We start from the raw sequence: 18,847 nt of genomic DNA, 5'->3' as shown, positions 1-18,847 counted from the left end.
ATATCTGACACGTCCTGTGTTCAGGGAGCCATAGCCTGTGCTTTATTGGAGGGAGCTGACTCAAACAGGCATTCTTTGTCTCTGTTTGTAGTGGTTTATTGAGCATGTAAGTGCAGGACATTTTTCTTAATTGAATTTGCTGGGAACCCATGTTTAGCTGATGTGGCTTTCACTCAGTGCCACTTGCAAGAATTCTCTGTGGGAACACAAAGGCGAGCGGAAAAAGCCCCGTGTTTTGGAAGCACGTGCAGCGAGCCAGGTTTTGATTTCCCCCAGAGGTATGAGCTCATGTCTCTGCATCTGCGGCCGTGCAGGCTGCCAGCCCACTGGTTCGCCAGGCTGCTGCTTTGTGTGTGTTCCCCTGGCCCTGGGCGGTGGGTCTGGAAACAGTTTCCCGTGGCTGCAGCCGTCTGCTCCGTGGCTGCCAGCTGGGAGCTTCTGCTGGGACTGCTCCCACATGATGGTAGCAGCTGATGTGTCATGAACCTCTCATTAGCTGTGGATCTGATTGTGGTGCAGGAAGGCGTTTGTCAGTGAACCTGCTGGCTCAGATGCCATCGGCCCCCACTATCCACGTGGTAGATGGTCCAGCACTCTGTCTTTTCTCCTCTAGGGACAACAGAAATCCCTGGGTCCTGGGCAATAGGATTTTTTCCTGCTCTTAACAATGTGTGGGTTAGGTATTTGGCTCCACTCCACTCATCAGTGATTTGTCCTGATGGCATGTGCTGCTTTCTCTGCCTCCTAATATATACAGCAGGAACCAAACTTTGCTTTGTGGAAGATCTTCCTTTGTGCTGGGGGAGGGTGGGGACAGCCTTGTCTCACAGCAATGCATTAACTCTGGTTATGCAAAAGAGCTCAGATCTTTCCTCCTTCCCTCCCCTGATGTTACCCAGTGCTAAGACATCTGTTTCTCCCTATCTCATCCCCTTACAGTTTACCTGCCAAGCTGATCAATGGAGGGATAGCTGGGCTGATCGGGGTCACCTGTGTATTTCCCATTGACCTGGCAAAAACTCGCCTGCAGAACCAGCAGAATGGGCAGCGGATGTACGCCAGCCTGTGAGTACCACCTACATGGGCACCAGCCCTCGGGGCTTTCAACAGGGAGTCCTTTCACTTTGTTACCTCTTTCAGGTGAGCTCAGCATCTCTAGGAACTGGGCTGTCCTCAGGAAAGCCAGGGGACAGTCCAGAACCAAGCTGTGCTAGAGCAGATAAAGCAAACAGAGCAGCTGTTGAGGCTGCTGAGCCAAGCAGAGGAATCTTCAGCAGAGGGCACATCTGTTTGCATCCCTTGGTTGAGAGCAGCATGTTCACTACTGCCAGAGCTAGTGTTACCTGCTCTCTGCTTTTTCTCACCATCTTTTCCTCTTTCCTGCCCAGGAAAATTTGAGGCAGAGTGCAAATAGGAAGGAAGTGCTGTTTATGTTGATGGCTTTAGTCTCTGTGCCTCCTTGCTCTAGCTGGTGACATGAGCTTAGGCTGTAGGCTCTGGTGCTTCTCTTGACAGTTCCCGTGCTGTCTGCTCCCTGCGCTGTTGGTGTGCCCTGGCTTGTTGGCAGGATGTGGCCTCCCATCTTGCTTTGCCTCTCCTCTTGTTGTATCCTGCTCCTGCTGTAGATTGCTTCTCCTCCCTGAGGATCACTTATCCTCCTGACTTGACATGTGACAGCAACAGGAGTTTGGGCAGGATGGAGAACTTGTAGGCTCCCCTTGGGACTGCGTGCCAGGATGTCTCATGCCTAGAAGGGAGCTTGGTAGGAGAGAGGCTTTTAACCTCCAGCAGTCAAGTGCAAATCTGCTTCATAGCTAGGAATTGCTGTGAGATGAGGGGCTGTTAAGGAATACAAAAGATTTACCTTGTATGTTTGAGCTGGCTTCTTCTAAGAAAGGGAAAGGCTGAGATTTTCTAAGAAATGGTCCCCAGTTACAAAGGCTTATTTTTCTGGAAATGCTATGTGCCCATCAAGACCAGATTTCCTGTTTACACCCATTACCTGGTGTCTGCTGAACACCCAGGGAGGCAGAAAGTTAATTTTAAATGTTAGCTGTCTTACTTTAAAATAGCATGCCTTGCTTCTGCTTGGCTCAAGAGATCTTTGGCATCAGGGGAACCTTTCACTTGAAAAAGACAAAGACACTGGAGGAGTCCTGAGGGCTGGAGAGAGCTTGGCTTTTGGGCTGTGCTGCCCCAAGTATGTTATGTATCATTTTGGTTGGCTGTTAGCTCCCTTTTTCCAGGGAGAAAAGAAAGCTGGATGTGGCCTTGGCTGCATCTTGTTCTGCTGCAGCACATACGGGCACGAGCACCTCTCCCTTCCCCTATGGCCACAGCAAGTACCCATCCCTTCCCAAAGACCCTAAAGCTACCTTCAGCCAGCATCCAGGCTTCATGCAGCTGTGGTCCAGAGAGGGAAACTCTGCCAGGGAATCTGTGCTGCCTTCCTGAACTGTGCCCTTGGATTTGCTTTCCTTGTTCTGCACAGTTTTCCCATTTGTAGTAAATGTTTGCAATGGGGAAGGTGACAGTTTTCCCCTTGGAGCACAGCACCCTGCCATGCTCTCCTCAGGGTCGCTGCCTGAGTGCTCACTGCCTGCTGTGGGACTTGATGTGTTAAAAGTAAGTGCTTTAATCTGTGTGGGAGGCCACAGATGACTGAGTGTTCAGGTCATCTGGTGTTTGCGTGCCTTGTGTCAAATTTCACGGAGTAAGTCAAACAAGTCAGCGTGGGGGGTTTTGCCCCCCCTTACTTCCCTTCTAGAGCTGGATTTAAAAATGCATACATGGGGATCTGCTTGTTAGAGCATCTCATGCGCGTTTGCCACAGGGACCCTGGATAAACAGCAGTGACACTTTTCCCTTTTGTGTTTCTAGAAAGCAGACAGCGTGTGCAGGGCAAGCCAGGGGTTTCAAAGCCCCTGTGAATTGGGGGTTGAAATTGGACTCAGGCCTCAACAATGGCACATTCAGAGGCTGACGCAGTTCCCATCTCAGCTGAGGTTTTGCTGACAGAATGTAAATGGAAACCACTCCAAGAAATTTGCTTTGTTTTTCTCTGCACTCACCCACCTTTGATGTCCTGTGGTTCATCTCCCTCTCTTTTGTTTGCAGGTCTGACTGCCTCATTAAAACAATTCGGTCGGAAGGCTACTTTGGCATGTACAGAGGTAAGTACAGCTGACTCAGGCACAGCACAGCTTTTGCGTTGGAAGCACTGGTGCATAAGTAGGAGGAAAAGCTCTGTTCTCTGGCCTGTAAAGCAATAACCTGGCAATATCCCAAGAGGTTGAACAGTGCAGCTGTTTCTGAAAATAAACTCCTCCATGCAGGTGTCTATTCAGATATCTATCACTGAGGGCTTGAGTCCCCCTCATGACTGTTTCAGTGTTAAACCTTACCACTTACTGAAGTTCATCTTTACTAGCAGATTAAGTGAAGCTGCTGGACTTTGTTTCAGGACTGTATGTTACGTTTCCCAGCTTGGGCATGGTAACTTTTAACAGGGGGGCAGTAGCAAACCAGCTCTTGAAGTTCTGTTGTTAATGATTGAATTTATGTCAAAGCCCTCCACCAACATGGTCAGGCCTGCTGTCTCTCAAGCATGCCCAAGTGCCTTGTTCAAGCATTGAGACAGGCTGCAATTAAAAAGAAAAATCAAAAATAACCTGCCCCCAAAAAAAACTCCCTTGGGATGGTAAGAGAATCAGAGGTTGGCTCAGGGTGGAGCTTTAGCTGTTTGGTTGTTGTGTGCTGACCTGCTAGAAATCTCTTGGCTCCTTGGCTCAGGCTGTCTGTTATAGTGAGTTCCTCAGCTGACATACCCTTTCTAGTTTAAACACAAAATCCCTGGAAGTTTGTAAAGATTTTGAGGAGAGAAGACCAGCAGGCCAAATCCTGACTTGTAGCAGAGGAAAAGGTGGAAGATCTTCTTGTCTTTCAGCACAGTCCACAGTTCAACTGGCTTAGTTGACACTGCGCTCTGGTTCATTTTATGTCCTGATAGTCACTTGCCTGCATATGCAGTTTTTTAGTGGGTGCTCAGATAGCATTCTTGGTGGCACTCAGTCCCTGATAAAGCCTGATTGAAGTGCTGCTATGATTGAGTCCTTGCTCTTAGTTTCTTCAAGCGGAAGTCTGGAGATGCTGGCGCCTTGCTTCTGACACATTTAGTGTTTCTTGCTACTTCTTCCCCTACTCCTAAGGAAACACAGGCGTGGTGGCTGGCCAGCCTGGGAGTAGGCGCTGGGTATTCAGGCAGTGTCTCTTGCCCAACTTCCTGGTGGGCGTTTCAGGGGAGTGCGGTGGATGGCGGGGATGGATTGGCTGCTTGCATCAGCTTTCCTGGGAGCAGGCAACAAGACAAATAACCTCGAGGAGCCCTGGCAAGCTCCATCTTCAATGCTAGCAGTGGCACGTTCCCCTTTGATTTTTTCCAGAAGCTGGCTGCTTCTGTGCTCCTAGCCAGGAATTCAAGCGTGTCTTAACTTTGGCTGTAAATATGCAATGGCAGGCTGCTTGGTGGGGGGCAGAAGGAAGAAGCTGTTAGGGAAAACTTACAGGGGAGAGTGTAGGACCTAGGGTTTTTGGGAGAATCAGGGCTTTTGGGAGAGGCAGCTTAATCCTTTAAGGCATAGTGTGGTGGAGAGGGTGTGCATCTCCAGGTCACTTGTCACTCCCAAGCAGAAATCTTAAAGGGTGCAGAGGGTTTTGCTACCTCTTTCTTTTCCCAACCCTTCCCAAGTCTGGTCAGCTTGGTCCATGTCCCTGCCTCTGTCCAGGGTGGCTTGGATTTACTTGTCACCTCTGACTATTAAATAGGAAGCTGGGTTGGAGAGGTGTTTTTTTTAGTAGCTCCAGCTCCTTCCAGAAAATTACAGATACTTCAGCCTGGCCAGGGTGCAAAGGTGGGTGCTCCATGTGCGACAGTCCTGGTCTCTGTGCCTCAGTTCTGTGAGCTGACATGAGCTGCCCTTCCCTCCCTCACAGGGAGAGGGTGGGTAAAATACATCTAAGGTCTGTGAAGATTGTGTGGAAAGGAGTCTTTTTCTGGAAAGAAGGTAAAGAGATGTATAAACCTTGCAGACAAAGATGGAAATCAGGTGGTGGGATTGGTTCCTGCTCCCTTCAGCTGTCCTAGTTTCCCAGCAGAATTTGCTGAATGACTCACTAGGTCTTATTTGCAGCCTTTAAGCTGAAATTGGGAGGATTATATGTTAATGTGCTGAAGTAGCAGCTGCTGCTCCCCATGGAGAAGTCACAAGCATGTCAGTTGTCCCTGCAGATCCTTTGGCCTCTGTTGGAGGACAGAAAGGGTCTGTTCAGGCACAGCCATTCCTGTTGCATGACTTCAGGGCTCCTTCACATGTGAATCAAATCTCCTCAGTGCAGACAGGAGAGTGGCTTGTGCTTGTTAGGATGCTTTTCTGCAAATCACCTCTTAAGGTGTTTGTGTGGGCAAACAGTCTTTGCTTTGTATGAGTAGCCAGTAGCGAACTGTGTGAGGCAATCCCAACATTTCTCTCAAGTTGTTCCCCAAAAGTTACAGGGATTCTTGGATTTGTTTGGGGCAGGAGGAAGAGGAGTTTGCTCGTGTTGTTTCCCATAACATCTGTGTAGCAGCTCAAAGCTGGATGGTGCTGTCTAGCCCTGTCTGTGCACAAGGAGTTGATGGTGTGCTGCCTTCAGACTTGATGCCAAGTGAATGAATCCATAGTGCCTGTGGGCCTCAGTCGTAGGGGACCTCAGAGAGATGCTCTCTCAGCTTCCTACTGCAGTCCAGCCAGAAGCCACCTAAAGATTCCAGCACATGTTCTGAACAATCCCAGTGCTGTTTGCAGACCAAGTGTTTAGCTGAGCTGGCGGGAGCCGAAGGCCTAGATGGGGCTGAGGAAGTGCCCTCTGCTGTGGATGACGTTTAGAGGGTAGCTGCACTTCAGCTGCAGTAGTGGGGCAGCCTTCCCTGGCCTCTGCTAATAATATCTCCCAGTGCCGTGCTGGGGATGACTCAGTCCCCCTGTTATGTAGGTTGCTGGTGGTGTATAAGGGCTTCTGTGAGAAAAGTGTTTTAATAAAAAAACAAGGCTTGGTGAGAAGAGGGTGCCTACAAGTTTAGTTGGCAAACAACTGGTTTTGCCCCTGCTTGATTTTGTTCTTTGTAGTGCTTCCTTACTTCTTTTCAAAATGCTTTGTTTTTTAATGATTGCTATTTATTTTTCTATTCTGTTTGTCTGTCTTTGCTTCTGGTACATGTAGCATTGCCTATAGGCCAAGGTTGGCTCTAATTAGGGAAGTACTCATTGGCATGGGCAGAATTGAAGAGATTTTACAAAAAGAAGAAAACCAGTGGAAGGCATACAGCCAGCAGCTGAAGTATCTAATTTCTCCTCCTCCAGTAAATTGTAGCTGTTATGGATTATTCAGGACAGGGATTATCCATTCTCTGCTAAGCAGCTTTACTGAAAATATCAAAGATGTAGGAGAAAACCCAGGTTCATTAACTTTTTTTCCGGTATATTGCGTGTTTTTGCCCTCTGCTTTATTTGCAGTTGAAGAGAAATTTCTGTGAAAGCCTCTTGGTTCCTGGAGGAGGTCAGCATGTGAAAGTGTACTTCTTGTGTACCTTTCTTGCTTGATAGTTTGGAGTTTGTTTGCTTTCTTTCAGTGAACCCTTTGCACTGGTGTTAAGAGTGCTTTTTTCTTTCTCTCCTTGTTTTTCCAAGGAAAAGGTTATTCACGCTGCATGTCAGCATACAGATGTTCTACTTTATAGCCATTGGGAGTGTCGTTGAAGTTGTATTCAACTTAGCATTTAAGGAAACACTTCATGGGTAGCTACTTCCACTTAAAAATTAAGCTGTGTGGATTTGCTTTGTAGATCTTGATATGATTGGCATTAAAAGATGGATGTAGAGCATGAGGGTCATGTCTGTATGGCGTCTCATCATGTGCAAGAGCCATGGCAGAGGGGACATGATGTGTAGGAAGAATATCAAACTGAACCAGCGCAATCACTGGTGCACTTAGAAGTTTTCAAAGAACCAGAAGTGTGAGAGGCCTGCCCTGCTCCCTGCTAGTTAACTTGTCCACTGTAAAAGATGATGGCATTTGTTGGATGTTGTGGTCAGTGTGGAATTAATGCACTGGCTTGACTTGCTACAAGGCAGCATTGCTCTGTATTTTCTGCAAAATCTGAACATGGGAGTTGAAAGAGGGGAAGATGTGTTGGGCTGCCCAGCCCTGTGCAGCAAAGGCCATCTCTTTTTTTGCTGTTATTTCCTGAATGGTAGATATGTGTCTTCTGAGCAGAGGATGTGGAGCCAAGGATTCCTGTGTCTCGGTCCCCATTGTAGTGGTCCCAGAAGTCCCAGTAGGGACTTTGCTTCCTAATCTGAGGAAAGTCCCCCTAAACCTATGTCTTTCAATTTTTGAAGGGAGGAAAGTCCACTCTGAGGAATAGAGGATTGAACTGACTTTCTGTAGGTGTGTTGAGCCCTTATAGCTCCTGTCAGCTTGTGTTCAAAGGTTCTGGAAATGAACCCTACCAGGTCTTTGGAGCCTATTGGGGATGCAGGCTTCTGTGCCTGCATCTCTTTGGAAAAAAATCTTTGGAACACATTGTTTAACTCTCAACCACAAGCATGAATGCCTGCATTTGTGCTTGCTATCATAAAGGTGTTCCTAGGCCATTAACAAGTCTCAAGTGTAGCTCCTTCGGAGAGCTTGGAGCTCAGTATGGTTCAGTGCAGGCAGGGAGAGCTTGAGGTTATCCTCTGGAGGTCTTTCTGAGCCATAGGATTTAAATGGAGGAGAATGTTCTGGGGTGTTAATCTCATGGTACAAACCCCACTCTGGTGGGAAGGGACTGGCCCTCCCCTCACTCCATTTCCCTCAGGGCAGCTTGAAAGCTGCTCCCAGCCACTGTGTTGCACTAATGCCGGTGTTCACGGCCCACAGCAGCCAGCCAGGCCATGCAGACCTTCCATTGTAACAGGCACAATACAGGGATTTGCTGTTTGTTGCTCCTGACAAAAGGCCTCTCCAGCGGGTGGGGGATGCGGGGAGCCAAGGCTTGTTTACACCCCAGGTCCCCCAGCAAGCCTTGTCCTGGAGCTCAAAGGGGAATTTCTGAGTGCTGCAGCTTGTGGTGGGCAAAAAGCCACTTGAACAGTGGCTGTTCTGGGGTGACACCCAGTGGTGATACACAGGGGAAGCCGCTTTGCTCTTAGGGCTGGTGTAGAGCTGGGTCTGTGCAGATGAGCCAGGTGACTTCAGCCAGCCTCCAGGCCTTTCAGTGGCTCTGCCTTTTCTGGGCTGCCTGCTAATCAAGCTGCTCTGGTATTTTTTGAGGAGGAAGCAGAGAAGGGGTGCCAGTGAATGGACACGGCACGGGGAGCTTTTGCTTCTCAGTATCACAAAATATTTGCAAAGGAGTTGGGACTGGTTTTTAAACCAACTTGTGCTCCTTTTCTGAAGGTTTGATCTGCATCCTTCTGAATTCATAGGAATGCATCCTTGGATGAAAGATGAGTATACTTGTATACATAGTGGGAGGTAGTAGTGAAGCTGAAGAAATTACAAAACACATATGGCAAATGGAGTAGAAACACATCTGGGGATGTTTTCACAAATCCAAGGTGTTGAGAGGCAGAAATCCTGTTAGTCTTCAGTGGTGTTTTGTATTTCTAAATCTCTTTGATGTACTGGGAGCTCTCCTTCATTTGTCCTTGGTTTTGAGCAGAAGTTGCAATACGTTCCTGAAAGATCCAGTTAACAATTCCTTTATTCTCATTATCCAATGGTCTTTTTTCTTTGCCCAGGGGCTGCAGTGAACCTGACTCTGGTGACACCAGAAAAGGCTATCAAGCTGGCAGCCAATGACTTCTTCCGGCATCACCTCTCCAAAGACGGGTGAGTGGAGAATTGACATTTTGCAGTCAATTTAAAAGACACCAACTCTTGGAACACGTCTGGTGAGACGTCAGGAAAAGGTGGAATGGGGTAGTGCAATGACTGAAACATGAGTTGACCTTGAACAGCTCAGCTGGTGATTACGTTCAGGCTAAGGATGCAATGTCTAAAATGGGAAGCGTAAAGCACTCCACTGGATGACTGCTCTTTATTCAAGCTTCTAAAAATAGTCCCAGATTTAAGCCAAGGTTAGCAGATCCAGAATGTGTAGTCTAAGTGTTTGAGAGGAACCCAATGTCACTCATCATTGCTCAAACAGCTGCTGGGAGGACTCTTGTTCTCAGCATCCTATTGGATGCTTTTATGCTCCTTCTAGCTCGAAAAGATATAAGTCGAGTTCTGCAGACCCCAAACTTAGCATCCATATTTTCCTTTTGTATCTGGAAAATAGTTTTAGAGGGGTGGCAAATCTGAACTGACAAAGGGCACTTGCAGTGTTACCCAGCAGCTGACCTTCAAATAAATGCTGGAGGAATAAAATTATGCGTTCAGCTTGCAACTGGCATTTGGTTCATGTGAATTAAATGTGAATAAAAGGTGCAAGCTGGAGCAGTGGAGAGGAGCTGGACCCTGAATATTTAATGTTGCTTTCACCATGAAGTTTTCCAAATTGCATGGGAAATAGTTGTGTCTCCCATCAGAGAGAGGCCTTTCCCCAGAGACAAACAGGGGCATTGTCTCCAGTCCTCAGTGACAGTAGCTAGAACGACAGCCTGCTTGGGATATGATCCCAACTCTTCCCATCAACAATTAAGGAGCAGGGCATCACTGGAAATGCAAAGTTCCAGCACAATTACTGGGCTTAACAACTTCCCGAAACATATCATGTCAGTCTTGGCTGCTGCAGATCAGTGGCTCAACAACTTCTGTGGAGATTGTGGACTGACACAGATTGAGAATCCAGTTTTCTTCCTGTACCTTTTCTTTTTTTTTCCCTTTTGTTCTGGAGTCCTTTAAAGTAGCAGCTAGCATATGTCTGCATGACTCATCGGCTCACAGCTCTTCGTGATTTTCTGACTCAAGTCTTCAAATAGTGTCTCTTCTGTGCTCTGTTCAGACAGTGGGAGGTAATGATGTCCTCTCTCAAGCGGTGTGTCTCATCCCTGCAGCAGACAGCCCAGCACACCTTGTTGTACTGCAGTAAACAGCAGCACAGCTCCTTGCCACCACCTACAAAGTGGGGGTTAGTAGCTTGTACAGGCCCAACAGGGTGCCAAGCTGCCACACCTTGTACTAACTCTAAGGGAATGGTTCCATGGAAGAAATCAGACTAGCATTGCAACATGTTTGGCGTTCTGTGAGAGCAATCACTCCTGTGATGTCTCAGCCATTAAAATGGAACATACCTGTCAGTTGATGCCCTGCACTATGAGAAGTAAAAGCTTCCTTAGAGGACAAGCGTGTGTGCATCTGCCTCAGTGCAGAGTCCAGCTTTGAACAGATCTTTGGGTAAGTGGGATGCAGCTGTTTCCTTGAGCAGCTGAGGTCTTCACTCAGACCTCTTCTAGTTTGACGTTTGGGTCCCTGGCTGATCCACACATGACATGGATGATGTGTTGCACTTGATTCAAAATAAAGGAGCTAGAGAATTTTTCCAGGAGCAAGACACCCTGTTCTCCTAAATCTTACGTAATGATGGCTCTGGCACTACGGTGACCTAGAGCAGGAGCATGACACCACTCAGGTAGTGGGAGGCCTTTGTGTCTGAACACAGCATTTTTAGTTCCTTCAGAGACAAGAGAGGTTGGGCCACAGCTAGGTGACCAGGGCTAGGCAGCACGTGGAGTCAGGGTCACTCATCTCCTTTAGCCACCATGTTGGTAGCTATGAATGTGGGATCTGGCACTTTTCCCCCTTGGAATGCTTCTGTCCCATCCTCCCCAGTTGTCTTAGTAAAATGGAATTATCAGTGCTGGAATTCAAAGGGTTCTCCTACTCAGGACCAAGCAGGGTACATGCTTAGCACATCTCATGGCTGGGCCATCTATTTCACAAGTGCAGTCAAAGCCTAGGTATGAACAGCAAAATAACTTGGGGTTAGAAAGGTGAAGCCTAGAGCTTCCTGGTATGAATGTGGTTTCGTTTCTTGATATGTAATTGCATCAGTCAGGGTGTTAAATTGGGCAAAGCACAGCTGAGGGAGTTAGGCTCAGTGTAAGGCTAAGTCAGCAAGATCTTAGTTCAGCTCCACCAAAGTCCTTTTGCACAAGCCCAGTCTGTCTGCTATGTACCTTCATAGATGCTGTGCTCTTATGTCAGTATCCCAAAGGATGCTCTGACTCAGAGCTGCAAAAATCTTCTAGACCTGTTTGACATTGAATTGCCTTTGTTGCTAAGGATCTAGAACTTGACTTGTTTGAAATATGTTGCACCAGTTGGTAATCCTTTTCTGATAAAATGTGCATGTTCTACCAGTATTTGGTGATTAAAATATGTGGTATTAAAATAGACCTCCATGTACAAGAGGAGGAAGCATGTGTGGACCAGAGAGAATGTGGCAAATCCTGCGTGACTCAAAGTAGCCTCAAATTAAACAACAACTTTCAGTGTACATGAATGTGTTTATTTTTATCCTTTGAAAAACTTGGTGTTGAAGTTGCTTTTAAACTGCTAGGATAAAAAAGTGGCATAAAGCCTATTTTTGAAAGGCCAGACTGAAAACAGCACCTGTGGTGTAGGAAGCTTCTGACTGCAAATTGCTGGAAGAGTATTTTAGGGATGTTATCACTACAGATTTGTGCTAGACTCCCTTTCCCCTGACTCTGCTCTTGGACACTGCTGGAGGTAGAGCACTGGGCAGCAAGTCCTCACATGGGACCTCATGCTCTTGTTGGTGCACCCTTCTTCCTGAGTATGCAGCTCTCTCCACCCTGGGACTGACTCAGGGAGGCACTCCTGCCTGCCTTTTAGTGCAGGCAGCATGTGTGTTTACAGGCTGGGGGACGTAATTTCTGCTGCTTTGCCAGTTTCTATTTCTTTGCGAGTTTCTATTTTGATGTCAAGGCCATTATGATAGCCTACAGCTACAGCTTCTTGTTTTCTGAAAAAACAAAACTGAGTTTGTCTTCCCAAGCTGTTCTGGTCATTTAGGAATAAGGGAGGCCTGAGTGAGTTGTGTGAGTGCTGAAAACGTGCTTGCTATACCACAGAGGAGAGGAGGGAGACCAAGATACTGAAAAACCTGAAGGGCACCCCATGACCGTGATTGAAAAAGGCAATAAGGGTCAGGTGATTTCCTGTGATGATTTTGACCTAAGAGCCTCAGCAGTTCCCTGGAGAAGAAGAGGTGACCCACAGATGAGTCTTCAGGCAGTCTTGTTCCTGTGTCGTTCTGTGGGGAGGAGTTTCCACTAGGGTGCGGAAGGCAGAATGTGGAGAGAGGATAAACTTCCAGTCTTCAGGCTGCTGGAAAGGGATTTTTTTTACTCTGGCTTTTTGAAGCTGTATGTGTTGAGAGACTCAGTCTCACAGCTGCTGTTAAAATAGTAGTGGCTTCATTGTCCAGAGTAGAGGATGAGAGGAGTCACCGGGGCTAAGTGAAGCACTTGAGTATGAAGCACTTGGGTATGAAGCTGAGAAGGCAGTTTAGATTGGTAGTACACCAGCATTTAAAGAACCTAATTGATTATTGGGTGCTCAGTGGGTGGGACCTCTTTGATGGATTTAAGTATTGCCTGCTTTTTATATTCTCTTTGAATCTGGTTGTTAAACACTTAATAAAATTAGTCCCTTTAAAGTGTCCTACAAGGTTTCGTGTTTCTCTCCGAAGTGTGGAGTGCCAGATAGCTGTTTTGCTGGGCATGTGTTTGTCAAGTTTTGTTCATTTTTCAGGTTCTTGGTTAAATATGCTGCCTTGGCTGCAGTAAAAAGTGTCTCATGCCTTCTTACATAACCAATTTGTTGCTCATAAAAACTTTCCAGTGTCCCTGGATGAGGTTTCCTGCTGCTCTTCTCCAAGGTGTTATTCCCTTACTTCTCCTGTCCTCTTTAATCTTGACCTTTATGTTTGCTGTTCTGAAACAAAGGCTGGCAATCTGCTGTCTTAGCAGCTCGGATCCCTCGGAAGACCAGCATGACTGACTTAATTCTGCCTTTGCTGATGCAGGCAGATTTTCTTCCATTCTGCTTCCTCCTGCTTTGCATCTTTACTCAGGGAAGTGAAATAGCCAACTGGTAATCCTGGGACAAGCAAGGGACTTTTCCTTCAGTCTTACGCAATGTGGGAACTGGAGCTTGTTCTCCATTGCGTTCCCAGCTTACACATCTCCCCAGTGCTCTTTCCTTTGTCTGCTCTTCTTTCAGACTCTCCTAAAATACTTGGACGATCTCTTCTATGGCATGAGTTCAAGTATCCATTGCATGGCTTGGTTGATCCTTGAGCTGCAGAATGCTCTTAGTCAAGCTGTAAAGTGAGGTTCTCAATTTAGGAAGAAGGGATGCTGCTGCTAGTCCTGGTGCTGAGCTACTGTATCACCCTGCATATGCTGTGCTTGGTCTTTCTTTGGCACTTGTGTGCCAGGGGAGCCTCTCCTGCAGTTATCCACTGGATACTTCTTTCACTTGGAGGTGGGGGAATCTCTCCCTTCCCCTTGAGAAGGAGATAGGAGCTGATAATCTCACTGCCAACTCCAGGACAGCTGTTTGGGGAGGGCTCTTGTATTTAGCACATGGAGGCACAGGCAATTGCAGTGGGTTGAAGCTGTTGACATCAAAGGTCAGCCAAAAAGTAAATGCACTTTCGACTGTTAATCTGGAGGGAGATAGAGATGAGCTGTTTAATCACAGAATGCATCCATGGGAGCAGCATTGCCCTTGTCACCATTCCAGGCGCATGTCTTGGGACAAAACGTAGGTTGTGTCTGTGTTCAGCATGCTCTCTCTTGTTGCCCTGTCCACTGTTTACTTCCACAAATATTTGTATTGGAACAAAACACTTGGGATCTCCTGCCAAGGCAAACCTGGTGCAGATACAGAATCAGCCTCCTCTTGACTTAGTCCAAACATGCAATACAGAGCTCCTGCACATACCTGGAATAATGACTTCCAGATGAACATTTAATGACAGTGTTACTTTGAGGTGTATCTGTTCCACACTAGTACTTTATTTTGCTTGTCTGAGGCATTTTTGAGCTGACACTAGAAGTGAGAGGGAGCTTGTAGTGGGAACTTTATTGCTTTTACACTTCCAGCATCACAGGTCCAGCATTTCTGAAGTGCAGTTGCAGTAGTTTGTTGTTCCCCCTGAAGAATCAGGGGTTGAGTTAAAGGGCACATCCCCCTGTGACTGTGTCCTTTGAAGGACAGCTCCTGTATGCTGGTCTTCTAATCCATATCTAAGACCCACTATTTATATTGTTTGAAAGGAACTGACTGGCTGCTTTGAAACTCCTGGGGAGCTCTCTACAACCTCTTGGGCTGCCAGACAGAGTCAGAGGTTATTTTGTGAGTGAGGAAGGTGATGTCCAAGCTGGGGACAGTAGCCTCTTGGGTAGGATATAGAAGTGGATGTTTCCTTAAGTCAGAGATTTCCTGTCTGGGGATGTTGTCATCCTGATTTGAGAATGGCTGGTTCTGGTCCCTGCCGAAACACAGTAAACTTCCATGTTGTCCAGATTTTTCAGAAACTTGAAAAAAATCCTGCTCCACTCCCATGTGACATCAATATACCAATGCTGTCAGAGATACTAACTTTAAACTCTTTGCTCTCAAAAAGCCCTCAATAGACTTCTAGTTTCTGCTTTTTGACTTTATTTTTCAGCTCTTGCTCAAAACTCTGATTTAAATCAAGCATAAATCTCTTACCCTTCCCATTTGATGGTTTTGATTTGTCACAAATTAATTGTATGTCAGTTAGAAAACTTCAACAACTGATTTCTGCCAGTGCAGAATTTGGGGCTATTGTGTATATGTTATATTTAACACCCTCTTGCTGTGATAAAAGATGGTTTCTGCATTTGTAGGCCCAGATCTTTGCTGGTGTTGCAGCTTTTGAAGTTAGTTGAGATGTGCCAGTTTTTAAACCACTGAGCATAAGGCCAGTGGTGCCTTAAGTATTTAAACCCCTTTGTTGTCAAGAAGTGAACAGTTTTCACACTCCTTTTATGTGCAGACTGATGAGGGTTTACAAAGGCAGTTTGACCCCTGTATGGCAGCTTTTAAACCTCCTGTCAAAAGATTTGCTTATCTTAAGCTACTTTTTTTCTTGGACTCTCCCCAGTTCCCAGGATGTGCAAACCAAAAGCTGAAAGCCCATGTTCTAGAAGCTTTTGATGTACCTGTTTGACATCTCTAAAATACACCCACATGCATAAATCCTTCCCTGGGTCACACTGGCATAGCTCCATGGAGTTCAGTGAAGTCAAGGCTGACTTTAGTTGGCTGGGATAATGGTCCAAGATGAATATGTAGGCCAAATCTTCCTAATCTTTTGAACTGGGTATCAAAGCAGTTTCCCTGGATGAAAGCCAGAAGATATGTACTCCAGGGATGCTCCAGGGCTCTTGCTTAAAGTGGGAGGTGCTCTGCTCTGCCAAAGACAGATTCTGGCAGCCAGCTCCTTTGGGTGGTGTGCTTCCTCTCACAGCCAGGCTGGGACTTGTGCAGCCTTGCTGCTGACTGTATGGAGCCACTCAGAGGCTGGTGCTGTGCTTCAGGCCACCCAAAAGACATGAGTTGGCCACCTCCAAGTGATAGTGGCAATGGGAACCTCTGGATTTGGATACCCCAGTTCCCCCATACCTCCAGGAAAGCTTGCTGTGCACACTTCAGTGCCCATGTGGGTAACTCCATGGGAGGGATTGTTCTTTGCAGCTTCTCATCTATGGGGAAATTTGGAAAGGGGAGACTGTGAAATATTCCTTCTTTCAGCCTCATAGGAGCACTCTATATTTAGTTGCTGGTAATCTCTGTTGTGGCTCTGTGCCTATAATCCCTTGCTCTCATATCCTCCCTGGAGAAGATGAGAGGTGGAGAAATCAGCCCAGCTGACGTGGTGGGCCAGCAGGATTACAGTGCATCTGCCCTCCCTTTCCTGTAGGGTTGGCTTTGAAACTGCTTTGCTAGCCCACTGCAGCACGGCTGTGCTGTGTGTGCATGCTTGTGAAACACCTGGCAGGGGAGTGGGCCTGGGTTTTGCCAGGGAATGGGGCATATCACCGTGAGACTGCTTCTGCCACAGTATGGGGATGTGTTTTGAGCAGGTTAAAATGACGTGTTACTGCAGAGCAGGGCTGGGGGAGGTAAAAATAGTACTTGTATTTAGAACAGAAAAAAGAGGAGGCTGTTTCCCTCTGGCTGTGTGATTTATACATGCTTCTTTTTTTAACCCTTTTAGAAAAAAGCAGGTCAGATATACTTTTTAATAGAGTCAGTGTTTTCTGGTGCCAAGGTGTGAGGTTCTTTTACAGGACGGAAACACATTACTTTCTGAAAATTGAAACTTGATGAGGTTTTGCATCCTGAGTTCCTCCTTTTAGTCTTCACTGGGCTCTTTCATTGCTTTGGAATAGAGGGAACAATGAAATGCTACTATTTGCTAAGTGAGAACATGTTCCTTATAATCCCTGCTCTGTAGTGCAGAGAATGCACGAAGCTGCATTGCTGGAGGTCCATCCCATCCCTTGTTTCTTGGGGGCGACCGGTTTAGTGCAAAGCTACTTGTACAGGTTTTGAAAACCTGGTAAGACAAAGCAGCTCCTAACCACAGAGGAACTGCCTCCCTGATTCATATTCACTGCTTATTTACTTTGCTTTTCTCAGAGAACTCCAAAGCAGCAAGTGGAATATTTTCTACCCTTGCTCCTTGTCCTGTGGTCTTTGTTTGTTGACAATTTTTAAAGGACTAGGCTGGCAGGAGGAAAGCTTCTTATCCCCCTTAATGCTCAGGTCCTCTGCTGCCCTCTGAAGTGATACCCTTTCTGAAAGCTATGCCGTGACCAGGGGCACTATCAGCCTGGAAGAGAGCTGCAGTGCTCTGGCTGTGGGTGGAGGGGGCTGTGTGCTGCTGTCTGGGGCTGTTCTGACTGGGCTTGTGGCTTTTTCTGAATGTTCAGTTCCTGGGGACAAAATGAGTCTATTCTCCAGGTCAAGTGGTGCTGGCAGAGATACCAGGCCTGGGCTATGCTGAATTGTCAGGCCTAACAGGTTCTGCTGCCCCTAGGCTCAGAAATGTGCCCCAAGCCTTGTACCCAGCTGCCCAACTGTTACTCCAGGCCACCTCCTCTGATGGACTCTTTCTCTCTTTTCTTTGGGCAGGAAAAAACTGACACTGCTGAGGGAGATGCTGGCAGGCTGTGGCGCGGGTACCTGCCAGGTGATCGTCACCACTCCCATGGAGATGCTCAAAATCCAGCTGCAGGATGCAGGACGTATTGGTATGGAGACTTTTCTTCCATGTGCTCTGAGCAGGGAGGGGGAAAAGAGCTGGGACTGGGCTTTCCAGGCAGAGTTGAGAGGATGAGTGGAGAAAACCCCCTTCCTTCCCCCTGCTCTCCCACGTCAGAGATACTGCAGATGTAGCAGAAGTTTCCCCTCCTCTTCCCAGCTTACTTCCCCCCACACTTTGCTCAGCTGGCTTTGCAGAGGCCCTTGCAGTTACAAAAGGTGGTGGGTTTTTTTCTCAAAGCAATAGGCTTGGCAAGCGAAACAGCAAATGCTGCTGGTGGATGGAGAGAGACAGGAGAGATGACTGGGTGGTCAGCTTGTGAGTGATTGAAACTTGGTAGATACTGTGCATCCAAGAAGAGCTTAGCATCCTCCAGTGCCTTTCCTGTGCTGCTTTCTCCATCTCCATGTTTTCTGATGTCTGTTTTCTCCCTCTTCTGCTCCCCTATAGCACCTTCCTAACAGCTTCCCAAGGGGATGTGTTCTTTCCAAAATTACTTGTTTCCCCTTGTATTCTTTTTTTCTCTCTGAGAAAAACAGCAGTTGTTTTTGTTGAAACAGTAAACAAAATTCTCCCGGTGCACTGGATTTGAACAAGGATTGGGATTGCTCTTGGGACTGTGGGTGTGAGCTGGCAGGCAAAGGCAGGAGGGACTGTGAGCCTTTTGGCTGAAACACTGTGGAGTGTTTCTGGTGAGAACAGAGACCAGAGTCTGGCATGGAGACTCTGGGAGAGAGAGCTGCTTGCTCTTTCCTTAGTCTCTTCCAGAGGTCAGTCTGGGCTATGGCCTCACTCCCCAGGAGCCTTGCATGACACTGTTAGATACCATGTTTGTGGCCCTTCCTGGAAAATGGGCCAATTTGTCCTTTAATCTCTCATTTGATATGGCATTCCTGAATAATCAGGGATTTATTTTTCTCTTCTCTCTTCACTGGTTTTACTGCAGACCTTATCCTCTTTGTGCGTATTATTTTAAAATGTTGGAAGGATTTAAGCCATGGTCTGAGGGTTCAGCAGAGGTTTCCGATGCTGTGAACAGCCTGTTCTCTGTGGCCGTAGAGCTTGGTGTGCTGGGGATTACCTACAGATTGAAGTGCTCTCCATCTTCTGGCCAAAGGGCTGAAGTGCATCAGTTGGAAAAGTGGGAGAAACCAGGATGTGTTTATAGATATGGCTGAGAAACTCCCCAGGTTAATGGTTGCTTTCAGGGGAGGGAGGCAAAGAACAGAACTTTGGAAGCTGTCTAGTTTATGAAGATCCTTAGTTTGTCATACTGGCAGCTCAGGGACACAGCTGGAAGCAGGGACTGTCACCTGCCTGCTCGCAGCAGCCCCTGTGCTCTGCACTGCAGAGATGGTGTGTGACAGGCTGCTCCAGCTTGGCCAAACCAGCTGGTGGGAGAGCACAGCCGACAGCGTTGTGGTGTGGCAGCGTTGTCAGAGACTGGGACGGGCTGAGGGAGATGGGCAGACTGGGAGAATAGCTTGCAGG

At 47.2% G+C, this 18,847-nt stretch overlaps 1 protein-coding gene across 6 annotated transcripts in view; it reads left to right on the top strand.

Annotated features, from left to right (window-relative positions):
* Window positions 1-18,847, top strand: part of SLC25A22 (solute carrier family 25 member 22) — a 49,812-nt gene that overhangs the window by 26,173 nt on the left and 4,792 nt on the right. For all 6 annotated transcript variants that reach the window (XM_085062771.1, XM_085062775.1, XM_085062772.1 and 3 more), the window contains 4 exons: window positions 940-1,065; window positions 3,118-3,173; window positions 8,823-8,913; window positions 17,227-17,345. In XM_085062771.1, coding sequence (XP_084918897.1) covers window positions 940-1,065; window positions 3,118-3,173; window positions 8,823-8,913; window positions 17,227-17,345 — 392 coding nt within the window. The remainder of the gene's footprint in view (window positions 1-939; window positions 1,066-3,117; window positions 3,174-8,822; window positions 8,914-17,226; window positions 17,346-18,847) is intronic.

This window comes from Lichenostomus cassidix, chromosome 5 (genome assembly GCF_008360975.1).
Source record: "Lichenostomus cassidix isolate B80296 chromosome 5, HeHo_3.0, whole genome shotgun sequence".
NCBI classification, from domain to species: Eukaryota; Metazoa; Chordata; class Aves; order Passeriformes; family Meliphagidae; genus Lichenostomus; species Lichenostomus cassidix.
The sequence above is the reverse complement of the archived record's forward strand: the minus strand, read 5'-3'. Positions and strand labels throughout refer to the sequence as shown.